At 52.0% G+C, this 13083-nt stretch overlaps 4 protein-coding genes across 4 annotated transcripts; 1 reads left to right on the plus strand and 3 right to left on the minus strand.

Annotated features, from left to right (window-relative positions):
- Positions 1-269: 269 nt before the first annotated feature.
- BJX67DRAFT_236702 (uncharacterized protein) lies at positions 270-1412 on the minus strand. The gene is made up of 3 exons (XM_071026025.1): positions 798-1412; positions 416-714; positions 270-360 (listed from the first exon to the last, which is right to left on the minus strand). The coding sequence occupies exons 1-2, from the start codon at positions 1161-1163 to the stop codon at positions 550-552; spliced, it is 531 nt and encodes a 176-aa protein (XP_070882677.1). The 5' UTR covers positions 1164-1412; the 3' UTR covers positions 270-360; positions 416-549.
- Positions 1413-3136, minus strand: BJX67DRAFT_236256 (uncharacterized protein). The gene has a single exon (XM_071026022.1). It carries the CDS (start codon positions 2688-2690, stop codon positions 1662-1664), a length of 1029 nt encoding a protein of 342 aa, XP_070882678.1. The 5' UTR covers positions 2691-3136; the 3' UTR covers positions 1413-1661.
- BJX67DRAFT_362835 (uncharacterized protein) lies at positions 2876-4275 on the minus strand (the record flags this gene model as incomplete). Its single annotated transcript, XM_071030041.1, has 1 exon — positions 2876-4275. A coding segment is annotated over exon 1 (466 nt), but the record flags the coding sequence as incomplete, so codon positions are not given.
- Positions 4276-4974: 699 nt separating this feature from the next.
- On the plus strand, positions 4975-6798 carry BJX67DRAFT_384397 (MDR/zinc-dependent alcohol dehydrogenase-like family protein; the record flags this gene model as incomplete). The annotated part of the gene is made up of 3 exons (XM_071033655.1): positions 4975-5027; positions 5977-6345; positions 6429-6798. The coding sequence occupies 3 exons, from the start codon at positions 4975-4977 to the stop codon at positions 6796-6798; spliced, it is 792 nt and encodes a 263-aa protein (XP_070882680.1).
- Positions 6799-13083: the final 6285 nt, after the last annotated feature.

The following is a 13083-nucleotide window of genomic DNA, read 5'->3' on the forward strand; positions in this document are numbered from 1 at the left end:
GCTGTTGTCTGAAACGCACGATGGCGTTTGTGGGATTTGGGCATGCTCTTTACTCATTTCAACACAGGCCCAATCCAGCAAATGCAGCAGGGCACCCAACCCAGTACCATAAGGCCGGTTTTGCCATCCAGAAACAGCGCCGAAATTTCCGATGTAAGGGTCGAAGCACTGTATCTCCTTCACTTTTTCTTGGCTTTCATGTCGTAATCTTTTTATTCCGTTCTTTAAGGGAGTGAGCAGCGTCTGGCGGACTGGGCTCGTTTGGGATCCCGAGGTGGCCTTTGAGTATCGTATCTATGTCTTGCTCGGACGGTGACTGGCAGGGCCAGGACAGTCCTGTCGCACCATGAGATTGGATATCTATCCACGTTAATGAGAGGCCTCAAATAATATGAGTACATGAGAGATGATATACCTTGGTCAGCATCTCTATTTGCGTCTAAACGCCCCTCATATAGCGTCCTAGGGTAGAGGTCTCGCGTTGGTTGCGCCCGATGCTCAGGCCCATACCGTGATAATCCGTGGGAAATGGCCAGCCCAAGCTAGCGTTTATTTGGCTTCCGTCAGCGACTTCTTGATGTGAACTAAACAAACCCCAAGGACCCTTGGTGTCCATAATCTCAAGTCTGAACCCCGGTCAGCTAGCTGTGCATGGATATGGTTCGTCTGCGGGTGGTTCAGGGTGGCACAAGGGGTTTTGACGACAACGGTGGGCTTCGGAATGTCGTTGAATGTCAGCCAGAATAGCTCTTCAGTAAGAAGGGCCGACCCTTTTTAGTGGAGTGTGGATTTCCCACATTGAAATAACCACGATTTGCGGCAAACACTTGTCGCCAATCAGCCCCGGATAGTTCCAGCGCCCTAGTAACCAGTGCAAGTGTGTCCTCCCAGCCATCTTCTTGTTCCCGGGTCAGGATAGGCGCAAATGTCATGACGCCGTTACTCGCTCGGGGATCGATGACCTCTATCTGACCCGAATAGCCAATTTCGGGGAGAACGGTGAGCCGCATGTCAGGAAGCGAAACTAAAGCATCGCGGCAATTCTCAAAAGAACATTTGATTAGCAGTGTGTACAGGAGGCGGCAGAGTTGTGGCCCTCCGTAACGCTTGTGCAGAAGGTTATTCTTTCCCATTCCAGGCTGAAATTCACCATGTGGCCGCATGCGATATCTGACACGGCATTAAAAAGATCTAAGTCCATGTCTTGTTCGGGAACAGGACGGGTTACAATCGGCCATGCTGGGAGTCCTCCTGGCCCCTATCCTGAGGGTTTCGCTGCTATCGATTCGGGGCTGTACAGACGACTCCCGGAAGACGAGACGTCCAGAAGAGTGCTGCTGGAGTGTTGAGTGCCAGTGGTCCCAAATGAGACACTGAGATCCCCGGGTTTGTCGTCCGGACCGCTCATTTTTGTGTGAAGTATTCAGGTCTTGAAACGAGGGAAGAGGGTGATGAGAGGTAGGTGGTGGGGATGAGACGCAAATAGGATAGACAATGAAAAATTTGCAAAGCTGGCTTCTCAGATCTTTTGTGTTTGTCCCTTCTGACTCACAGCGAGGAAAGTCCGAGCCAATATCAAAAACAGCTCAATATCAGACTTGTTGCCCAGCTACCACATTGAAAAGAAGCTTCAAGTTACAGGTTCGAACCCTCCCTTTAACTTACACCAACAATATAAAAATCCCAAAACTGACGAAACCCAAACTAAAAGCCCGTTCAGACCTCGCAACCCGCAGAGCAGAATTCGGCAGCCACGCGACCAACGGCTCTCCGGGATGCCGCAGGCTCAATTTCTGCGTCGAGTTGGAACTGTCAAACACTGCTGAAAAGGTAACGTTAAACTCAGCCTGAAACGGATCCTCTTCATAACGCCCGTTCACGGCACCGCTCCCCGAAAGAGTCAGGTCGAGCGTCGTGTTCGTAAAGGAGCCGTTCATCGTCAACCGATCAGGGTTGTCGAACTGATAGGCCATGTTGCTTGCGCAAGTCCTCATGGGCAGCCGAAGCCTCATCCCAGGATTATGCTCCAATTCATTCGGCATTGTCGCACTGAATTGAACCCTCCTCTCGTCTGTACCGGCTTCCGAAAGGCTCATGTCCATCGAGTCCAGCGCTCGATATTTCAGAGCGTCCATATCCGTCCACTCGAATGAGGTCATGAGCGAAATCAAGTCCGGCTCACTTGGACAACTACTACCAGGCCCATCCGAGCCCCATGGTATGTTCAAGTATGCCACATCAATCTCATCGAGCGACATGCTGGACTCCCACGCTTTAAAGCTGATGATAATCGGGTTCATCGGACCAGGCGGCGTCGGCGGCTGCGGGCCAATCCAGACATACCCGAGCAGATGAACCGCGTGGTCGTCTTCATCGATATAGCACGAGCCGCTACTCCTATCGACGTGGTAGTGGAGGTACCCAGCGCCCTTGAAAAACGAACCATCGTAGCTGGTGTCTCGACTCGGGTTCTCTTTCGAGCTATAGTTCCACGCGTGTCCGGGTAACAGGCCCCATTCCGCGACTTGCGGGTGTTCTTGGGTGTCGCAGCTTTCGGGGGATGAGTCGCTGCCGTCGTTGGAGTCGGAGCTGTCCTCGCCTGACCATCCGCCTCCCCTCCGTGCTTGGACGTCTGGGATTTTAGTGGATAGCAGCAAAAGAAAGGAGGGGAGGAGAGTCAAAGAGCGCATGGTTCCACTTTTCCGTGTCCTTCTAGTAATATTCTCAGTCTCTGGACAAATGGGGATTCTATTTTCCCTCTCACCAAGAGGAGAAGAGAGGCATGATCAAACTTCAAGAACAAACTTCACCCCAAGATCGTCTTCGCTGTTGAGAACCATCCAGCGCGACATCCTCCCCAAGCGAGAAAAAAAAGCACAGCGCCAAGGCCCTAACATCAGAAAGACGCCCTGCAGGGCCTCCGAAGCGGATGGCTGAGCCCACACCAAGCCGGACATCGCAAACGAGCAACCTTGGGTTTTCCATCGATAAAACCAACGCTCAACCCAGCCCTAGTGGTGCCTTCGACAGCTTTTGGGGTTAAAAATAAGATGTCGTGTTCCGCTGGGTGGGCAGAAGCCAGCGAGCTGCCAAACCGACTTGTATTGTCAATTATATCCGCCCGGGCGAGGCGTGGGGTCTCACGACGTGAAAGTCGGTAAGGGCACAAAGAACTTCTTCAGGCCGGGGAACTCCTTCTCGGGATCGTAAACCTCAGGAGAAATCGGGCCCGCCGCGAGAGGGACAAGTGACTGCTCCGCCACGGTCGTACAATAATCGAGGAGGTGTTGGCAGAGACGTGTGAGGAGCTCAGGTAATTGTCGAGGAGACCGTGCTGGCTTAGTGCTCCGCTCGATAGTCTCAGTGGTTTCATCTTCCTCCCCCTTCCCAACTACTTGCCGCTCATTGCTTTTCGCCGGATCCACCTGCGTTTCGGCCGCCAGCCGCGCCTGGAAAAGAGTATTCATATTGGGTGGGCTCTCCAGCAGGACAATCCTCGAACAATCTTGGGCCAAGGGCGCCCCTACCGCGTTCTGGTGGAACTGTGATGGAGGTTCCCACCGTCGGGACGCCATCCGCCCTCATATCATGGGCGAGATCGACCCCATCAGGGGCAGGTTCCGGGCCGGTACCCAAGGTTGAAACGAAGCCTGGGAGAAATTCCACCTTAATCCGCAGTGAGATAGGATTGTTTGTTGGCAACAGAAGCTTGATCTGGAAGCCAGATCAAACCAGCCTTTGATCGTAAATGGGTTAACGAAAACAACAATCGTCGGCGAGCTCTTGGCCTTGGTGAGACCCATTCGAAACAGGGTCAACATGTTCCATTCAGACTGGTGTGCGCGGTTAACCACCTTCAGGATTTCCTCTCTGGCGACCTCGAATGCCACCACAGCCGGATCACCAGTAGAAATGCTAAACCAAGACGGCCTGAAGGATTTATCGAGGAACACGATCTCCACGTCAACCCCACTAGCCCCGGATTGCTCCAGCAGGTGAGATATTTTATCTGTCGTCGGTCCCAGGCGCGGTGGTACAAATGGTGCATCCATGAGGCTGAGGCTTAACGTGGTCCGGGGTTGGGTCCCGGCTTGGTGATATCTTCACGAAATTGAAAGAGATGATGGTCGACCGGGAAACCATCGTCTCTGAGAATTCGCAATATACCGGGCTCGAGTCGGTCACAGAGTAACACATTAAAAATCGTTCGGAAAGTAGACTTGGAATCAGCCCGCTGAAAATATGGCGAGGATATTAATTTCCTTATACACATATCTGGAAACACACACATTATTTAGTCTGATCGGAGACACAATTCGCTGGGCTCCAGGATAGCTCTTACCTGCCCATCCTTCGCATGCTCGGGCAATGTATTCTTCTAGGCGGCATCTCTGAGGAGCTCAACCGCCCATTTCTTCGACGAGATTATGAAATCAACGCGGCCAGCCTTTGTCCTAGACCACTCAGAGACTATAGAAACCTGCTGTCCTGCAACTTTTATGAACGAGTGATAGAACTTGTCTTGATATGCAGCCCCTAGGGGCCTACAGGAATCTGTTGTTGATATAGACTGTTCCTCTACGTACTTTTTGAGGATTTTGCGGGAAAAAATCGGCGAGTACATCTACCGCAAGCTTCTGTATGGTATTGTACTTGTTGTCTAATGGTTGAGGCGATTCCAGGAAGACCTATTCAAGATACCTATTACTGTTAGCATGATAGCACAGAAGTAACCAAAACTGGAAATAGGACTTAGGGAACTTGCTTTCCATACAGACAACTAGGGAGAATGTAGATTTCTACATCGATCCTATTTTGTAACTCAGTGGTCTTGTGCAACCAACCATTCTCATAACAAAGCCGTTCCGGGCCTTTCTTGTCGCTTTCATTGCCGACTTCGATAACCGCTGGCACCGAGGCGATAGGGTACGGCCATGGTTGGCTCATGGAAGTGCTGCGAAACGGGTCACAGCGATGAAGGCAATCTCCGATAGTGAGTTCCCCTTGTGTGTTTTCGGGCTCGCGAAGTATGTTTCGCCGTTTCCTACGCGATTCCGGAGGAGTTGGTATATCTGTGGGGATGAAAGCGGCCTGCGTGATGTAGGACTTAAGGTCTGGCGGTTGTTGAGATGTCAGCTGTTGCTACCAGTAGTTGAGAAATTAGTGAGGGGTCGATGAGGGACAGATGAGAGACCAACGGCTCTCGAGGAGTTGCAATGTGCGTGGTCATGAATGGAGGACATGACAGGAAGTACGAGAGTAAAAGGTTCGGGAGGGCGGAAGGGAACAAATACAGCAGAAACTGCTGGCTCTGACTTGATGTCCCTCCGACTTGTAGTAAATGGACGGGGGAAATGTTCCCAGCACAAAGCCAAACCCTATTCATGACCTCAACAATACCTTTCAAAATTCTTACAGCAGGCATTCACACAAAAATAGTGAGTATCCTCCCTCCCTTGATCCATCAATGGGTGGCTGCCGTCTCTCCCAACAGGCATGGATGTCTACCATAGCGTAGCACTGTTCTCTCTACCTGGTAACTCCCAGGAGGTAGATATCGCGACAAAAATAATTCCAAAGAGCCAGCATAAATGGCCTGGTTAGCTTACCAGTCGAGGGATACGATTGGTGGTCAGATAACACGCCCTCCAGGTGTTCCAAATTATCCATATCAAGTCTTGTTAGGGCTAGCTTTCCCGCAACAACCGGCTGGCGATGTCTTACCCCGATTTCTGGAGGAACCTGGTATGAACGAGCAAATTTCCGAACCAGCCTGCTAAAACAGGAGTAGTGAGTAGTGATACCAACTACCTTGTAGCTCTCAGTCCAACGTACAAAATGATCACAAATCAAAATTGCATCAACGGCAAGTATCAACCACATATATACACAGTGTACAAGTAGTTATATTTTAGCATTGTTACATTCAAACCACAAACACTCTTTTTTCCGTCCTCAGAACCTTATATGAGATAGTCTGAATCCAAAGGTCCTTAAAGTACCCCCTACTATACCGCAATCCCTAACAATCACCAAAACCACCGGCAAACCAGGCCATGTCTGCTACACGCTCCAACTCAACACCATTCCACCACAACCTATTACTCCAGGCCCCGTCCTCAGCCTTGGCGAGCTCCTTATCAAAATCCACACCGCGGCACTCAACCACCGCGACTTCTTCATTCGCCAGCACCTATACCCGGGGATCTCATTTACATTGCCGCTTCTCTGCGACGGATGCGGGACGGTTGTCCAGTTGGGTAAATCTGATGCCCACGGCCGCGAAAGGTCCGGATCCTCGCCGTCGCTCCTGGGTAAACGGGTCCTCGTTAACCCCGTCCCCGGGTAGAATCGTGACTCCGAAGGACCGGAGGACCAGGGCTCGCGGTACGCGATCATCGGGGCGACGGAGAAGTATAATCACCTAGGCACAGCTCAGGAGTAGATCGTCCTCTCTGCGGGGAAGGTCGCGCCCTGCCCCGAGCATCTCTCGTCTCGCCTATCGAGGGTGCTGCGCTCCCGTTGGCGGGTCTGACGGGGTGGAGGGCGCTGGTGACGAAGCGCGGGAACGCCAAGGCTGGGCGGAAGGTCCTGGTGACAGGGGTCGGGGGCGGGGTTGCACTGCAGGTTCTGGATTTTGGGGTGGCGATGGGGGGCAATGTCTATGTTACGTCTGGGTGTGAGGAGAAGATTGAGAAGGCTGTGGAGCTTGGTGCAAGGGGTGGGGTGAACTACACGGGGGGAGTATTGGGAGCGGGCGTTGCGTGCGCTTCTGCCGCCTTCGAGGCCGTACCTTGACGCGGTTATTGATGGGGCTGGCGGGGATATTGTTGCGAGGGCAGGGAGGGTGTTGAAGGAGGGTGGGGTTATTGTTGTTTAGTATGGGATGACTGTTGCGCCGAGGGGGGATTGGGGGATGGGGGCTGTTTCGAGGGGTGGACGACGGGGTCGAGGAGGGAGTTTGTGGAAATGGTGAGTGAGGTTTGTGGCGGAGAGGCGGATCAGGCCTGTTCGAGGGATTGAGAGGGGGGAGGCATTTTGGGATGTTGGTTGGGCGGTTACGAAGGCTGCTATCGAGGGATGGTGGGGGATAGGATGCACAAAGAAAGGTTTTTTTCTTGGACAGACAGCCCAAGAGCAAACAGAAGGAACATCAAGCCCAGGCTGGAGCTCGAATTACGCGCCAAGGCAGATCAGGGAGGCTTGGTCGGGACTCACTTCTTAACTCCGGCTTCATGTTGACTTCTGAGTGTCCAACGATCTGCCGCCAAGAACCAACGTCACATCTCCAACACAATTCCAAGTTGATTTCTCAGACTGATCTACCTTCTGACGTGTACAGTAACCCAGGGCAGTCCAACGCAGGAGGGAAGATAACGGAAAGGAAGGGGAGGCAAGGAGAGACAACGAGTCATTACTCTCCAGGAAAATGTGAACACAACGCAAAGGAGAAAAAGAAGTGATAAGACAAAATGAAGAATACCCTAAAAGGGGTCAGATGACTACCCCACGTCCAAAAAAGGGAAAAAGAAAGTACGTAGGTACGGAGGACTGGGACAGCGAACTGGCAAGCCAAGATGCGTCGTCTCACGAAAGGGCGGCAAGGCCGAAATGGGAAGCGCATCCAGGCTTGCCCAGGTGCAGAAACCCGTCATCCGTCATCCGCCATCGACATCCCGCCGCCCGATTGCCAGTCGAACGTCGGCAGGGGACGGTCCAGAACGTCGGTTGGATTGGGACAAAGGCCCGCTGCATATCTGGGCCAGTTTTGCTTTTTCCACTGCTGGCTTGGTTGCGCACTTGCTGTGAACGCCTCGCATGATTGGCTCTCTGTGGCAATTTCAATGGCTTCCGGTGTATCATCTCGGCAGGTCAACGCGGATGAAGTTCCATGCAGCCAGATAACCTAAGTTCATCCTTCAGATTCCTTCCTACCCCTCCTTGTTCCCACATTCTTCGCTTCTGCGAAAGGTCGAGTGGGATGCGGGCGCTCTGGGCTTTGGGTACATTCCGACGAAATCCGACCAGTGTTCTCGAAGGCATGAGATCTCGGGGCACTGCAACCCAGATCTCAGATTGGGTTGACCGACGGGGTACACGGGCTGAGACTTTGTGAGTCTCTGTTTATTGTTAACATCTTACGAAAAGGTAATCAGGAGGCAAAATCCAAACTATCATTGCTTGGCTGTGGAACAAGAGGAGCTGCAGTTCATCAGGCCATCCATTGCACAAGACTTGGCAAATATCAAAGTTGTCTCTTGGCACCAACCCATCAGGCCCCCTCGCCTTCATCTCCTGTCGCCTTCCTTGACTTTATCCGCCAGGCGGGCACAGGCAGTAGTGGTATCATCAATATCATGGGAGAAAGTGCGCGAGTAATATAGGAAAGTAGGAAAATCCGTCACAAAAAACCGAGCAACAAAGACCCAAGCAGAAATCCAGGTCCACTCAAGTTAAGAATCATATAGATGACGACATCGTGTCCAGCGCGATTCGAGACTCCAAGGAGGTGGCCATCCACTCGCGCCTAAACGCTAGGGTTAGGGGGGGCCTGAGGGGTGTCGTGGCCCAGGAAAAGGAAGCCGCCAGAAACGCGAGAGGTGGTCCGCCTGAGTCGGGTGCGGGCGCTCGAGGGTTGACTGTTGGGGCGCTCACGGACAGGAGAGGAGGCGTTGCTCTCGGTCTCAATCTGCTCGTTGGAGGTGGAAAGAGGAGCAGACTGGATAGGAGCCAGAACGAGGAACTTGTGGGTGGCAGTATGTGTGTACATTGTACTCGGTTATTCGCGGGTGGGCTGCAGGATGCTCTGATTTGGAGAGTAGAGGTGTCGGACGGTGGAGGATGTGAGAGAAGGTTCTTATTGAGGAGCTTGAGGGTAATGATGAAGAAGGAATCCGGTCGGGCGATTCAACTCCCTCTTTATACATGTGGGAGAAGCAGCCAAGAATCATCAGGATCTGGAGGGATTCACCGAGAAGGTGTCGATCAAGCGCAGAATCCAGTGCCTGCTCGGTCAAGCATCGATTATGGTTATCCCATGCCCAAGAGTGGATCGATGGCTAAGCATGCTGCATTCCCGTATTTCACATGTCTCGACCGGTATCATGATTAGGAACCAGAGTCGAGAAAACGTCATTGTCGGCAAACCCCTGTTCCAATCCAGTTTTGGCTTGGATGATCCGCTTTCCACCGGAAAGCGAATACCCCACCAAACTGGGGTGGTGGATCGGCTTGCAATGGGCAGGGCAGATTCGGCCAGTGTCGCTATTGGGTGTAGGTGCCGGTCAGTTATCGTACCCAATGACCTCAAATCAGCACAAGATATCAAGCGAAGGCGTGTCTGAAACAATGCCTCGGATGATCAGCAACCAGGGAGTGCAGCCAAGAAATGTGCCCTGACTATTGATCTAGATTGTCCTGGATCGCGCCAGAGACGTGGGGTCGCTGTCTGCTGAAGTGAGGACTGTGTCACCACTTTTGGGCTCTCGACTCTCTTTCTCTGCATTCTTTCGTCTCCCTCCCAGTCCACCTGACCTGATCTCTTGTTGAGCCGTTTGCTTGGCCGCAGGCGATCTTGCAGGGTCGCTCTGCTCAAATTCCCCTTTCTCGATCACGCGGCTGTTCTCTTTGTCAAACCCATGTAGGATATGTCAGACGAGAAATCGAGATTCAAGGGGGGTTGTCCGGGCGTTTCTCATCCCGTATTTCATCTTCGCCCAGAGCCTTCGCAAAAGGCTTGCTGCTGTTCCCAGCTTGAAGCTGTCAGTTGTGAGGAATCATTCTTCTGAAAGATGAATCTGGATCAAAAGATTCAGGAAAGATCTGTTTGGGGAAGGCTTCTGCAAAGGTGAGTCGAAAACTCTCGGGATGGGAAGGAACGCTGCTGCCTTACTTAACAGGCGCCAGCCAGGAACGCCTCGATCACGTGCCATGAGCCTCCTGCGGCCCCAAAACAAACTCCCAGCAAGGCGTTCTCGACACCAGCAAGCTGCATCCTCCTTGATTCAATGATCGCCTATGGTTACCTGCTCTTGATGAGTCGTCGATCCAACAGCGGCTACGGAACTGCCGTGCCGCCGAGATGAATCTATCAGTTGTCGCTGTTTTAGCGCCTCAACCCTTTGCGCCGTATCGCCTCTGTCACTTTGTACAAGGCGCGGATCCCCACCGGCTCAACCCTCATAGAGAGGAGCCATAGGCCCAAGAACGCCCGCGACAGGAAAATGCCTTGCGATTCTGTCGATGCCTCAATCCGAATGATGAGTTTCCTTCTCTTGACAGCCCTCCTCGTCCGGTCCCCTTCGACCGCAAAAGGGCCAGGAATTCATAGGTCGAGAGTGTTCCATTGCTCATGCACTAACTTAGCGACTATAAACTGTGCCAGCATCACACGCCACCATCACAACGCAGAATGGTACTCGGCGAGTTGTGAAGCAGCCCATTTACTCGTTTCGATATAGCTTGATTTTCGGTCTCCTTCCTTTATGGTGAGCGATGTGAGATATCCAACACAAAGGTCGGCAGGAGAAAAGATTTGAAAGGAGAGAGGGTGGGGAAGCATACTGAGGCTTGCAGGTATCACCAACTGCGTCAAGTATTCATTGCTTCGTACATTGGTCGATTACGAAGAGCCGGTACTGAACTGCTGTGATGACAATGTGATTCTTGCAGATTTGTTTCCCTAACCTCCCCCGGCATTTCCGTGAGGAGCCCACGATGACCTGGCCTGGTCCCGAAAGCCGTGTAGCTCATGCGGTGGATGCGGAAACGCGGAAACATCAGGGAGCTGCGGTACCCCTGACTGGCGCAGGTGCCGCATGCGTCAAATGCCACCGCAGTCAGTTCCATGTGAACTAACAGGCAGGGAGGCCATGGTCTCGCAACGATGTACTCTTGAAGCCCGATATCAGGGTGACCATATCAGGAGGCTCGGCGCTGCCCTTGTCTTCTCACCCTCCTTCACTGGATGCGAAGTTCTCATGACGAAGGAGGAATCAGCGAGTGCAGGTCTCAACCAGACGGTTCGGTTCGCTGCCTGGCGCTGCCTGATGTTCGTCAGATGCTCAATTTACGGCAGGAGCCGGGCTGCGGCATGACTGCGAACGATGGTAGAAGTGTTGGTCGCATACGAGCACTGATTCGATAACGACGGTGTTGACTTTTTCTTAATTCTCGAAGTCTCTCCTGCCAGCTGCATACCTGACTGGCCACCCAGGTAGCCCAGTGTCTTCAGCATGATGTCAAGCCTCTTATGACGCAGTCAGGGCTATTGAAGCTCAAAGGCAAGGATTTGGTTTCATCCTGCCGATGAGTAGAGCGGGTACCTTTCTCTCCATTTCCTTTCCTGGGCAAGATGTGCCTTCCTAGGCAGACCGTCAGTGGCTTCCATCTGCACAGATGATCCTCATACCTACCAATCTCCCTCAATGTTGGAAGAGTTGGCTGCAGCAGTGCCCGGGGAGCTTCGAATTGTGGATTGAACCATTCGTCGAGATGCTCCCATCCGAGTGTGATGGACATTGAATCACCAACCACGATGCCTCGCAGATGTTAAGGCTGTCTAGAGAGAAGAGAAAATTTAGGAAAGTGCAGGGCATATGTCCGTAGTTACCGTTTGCTTTCTCTTACCACTTTCAACCTTCATTTTTCTTCTCTTTCCCAATCGTTTTTTATTTTAAATTTTATTTACCTCTTCTGACTCACTCTTTCATGCGGTCATACATACAGCTGTGGCTTCTTTTGTTGTGTTCATTGAGTGTTGCTGCGGCGCAGTCAACGAGAAAGTCATGCAGTCCTCTGGGGATTCTACCAGCTGTGGTGTCTGAATTATTTAAGACGCTCACCACCCGGCAAGATTTCAAGAACACCATCCACCATCAACACTTCACTCCAGCTTCCTTCTAGCAGGTCTCTTCAGACTTATCCGTTCTTGCACAGTCCTCTTCTCGGAACCTACAACACTACTGCCGACCTTCGACTGCATTTGCTCTAATCCTCTGCAAAACCATCAAGATGTGCTCCCAATACTTCTACCAGTATGACTGCGGCTGCACCCACCCGGAAGGGGATGTCGTCTTCTGCGCCAAGCGAGGCACATCCTGTACCGGAGTGCGCCAGCAAATCCGCCGGCGAACGGGTTACAACTGTCCGCAGCACGGCGGCTAGAGATTGAGATCGTTTGAGAGTGAGTCCGCGCCGAACATTTCTCGAAACACAGCCCAGGAAACCTGAAACCGCCCTTGAAGTGCGAGAACAAAGAGAAGAATCCATTATCTAACTCGCTTAGCCCAACAGGATGGCCGTCCACCTGCTGTCGAATCGATGGAGCTCTTTCGGAGGATATTTGTGATGGTTTCGTGGAAGGCATTGCACCTGGTTCTCCCGCATGTCTTGTCTCCTGGGGCTTCAGACCGCTTCAATGGAGGTGTTCGAGAAAGTTTGAGAAGCGAGAGCAAAGGAACTGAGTTTTCGTTGCATTCTTCTGTTGCCTATTCCATGCTTACCATTTGCCCTGTCCCCTTCTCTTGTTCCTGTACTTTCTTCTCTTTTGTGGTTCTTTATCAAGCCCGTAGCATAGTGTGCTTTTTCTGTACTTTCTACTGCCATGACTGGCCCTGCAGCTGCACACGGCTCTCGGATTCGAGCACACTTCATTGTTTTGCCAGATTGGCTTTTGCATTATGTTGTTCTTCTCTTCAACTTATCAAATTATCTATATAGCTAAATACCACTGTCCTTCACTCCCCGCTATAAACGACCACGGAGAGTAGTAGCGAAAGTTGCGGAGAGGAAGGCAGGGTCTGCACGGTGGCAAGAATTCGTCGACTTCTCTTCAGTTCACATTCCTCGGACTTCGCTAACTCTATAGAACGCTCGGAGGCCTACCATGCTGCTGTGCTATCCCTGCACAATCTCGAAACATCTCATGAACGGACACGGTCAGGATCTTTCTTTGTCCCAGATTTTTCTGGAAGGAGGTGACGGTAACAAGATTTGGAATCCTTCGGAGGAATCGATGAAATGAGGGGAAGGAAGGGCCCAAGATTTGGCCAGGCACCATTTTCTTCCCGCCTCACTTTCCAC

This window comes from Aspergillus lucknowensis (genome assembly GCF_044049455.1).
Source record: "Aspergillus lucknowensis strain CBS 449.75 chromosome Unknown BJX67scaffold_48, whole genome shotgun sequence".
In the NCBI taxonomy this organism is placed as follows: domain Eukaryota; kingdom Fungi; phylum Ascomycota; class Eurotiomycetes; order Eurotiales; family Aspergillaceae; genus Aspergillus; species Aspergillus lucknowensis.

Bases quoted from the DNA above. Each gene is read 5' to 3' on its own strand.
- BJX67DRAFT_236256 (XM_071026022.1), bottom strand. From the start codon at position 2,690: ATGCGCTCTTTGACTCTCCTCCCCTCCTTTCTTTTGCTGCTATCCACT.
- BJX67DRAFT_236702 (XM_071026025.1), bottom strand. From the start codon at position 1,163: ATGCGGCCACATGGTGAATTTCAGCCTGGAATGGGAAAGAATAACCTT. The intron at 715-797 runs GTGGGAAATCCA...GACATTCCGAAG, and splicing joins CAAATCGTGGTTATTTCAAT to CCCACCGTTGTCGTCAAAAC.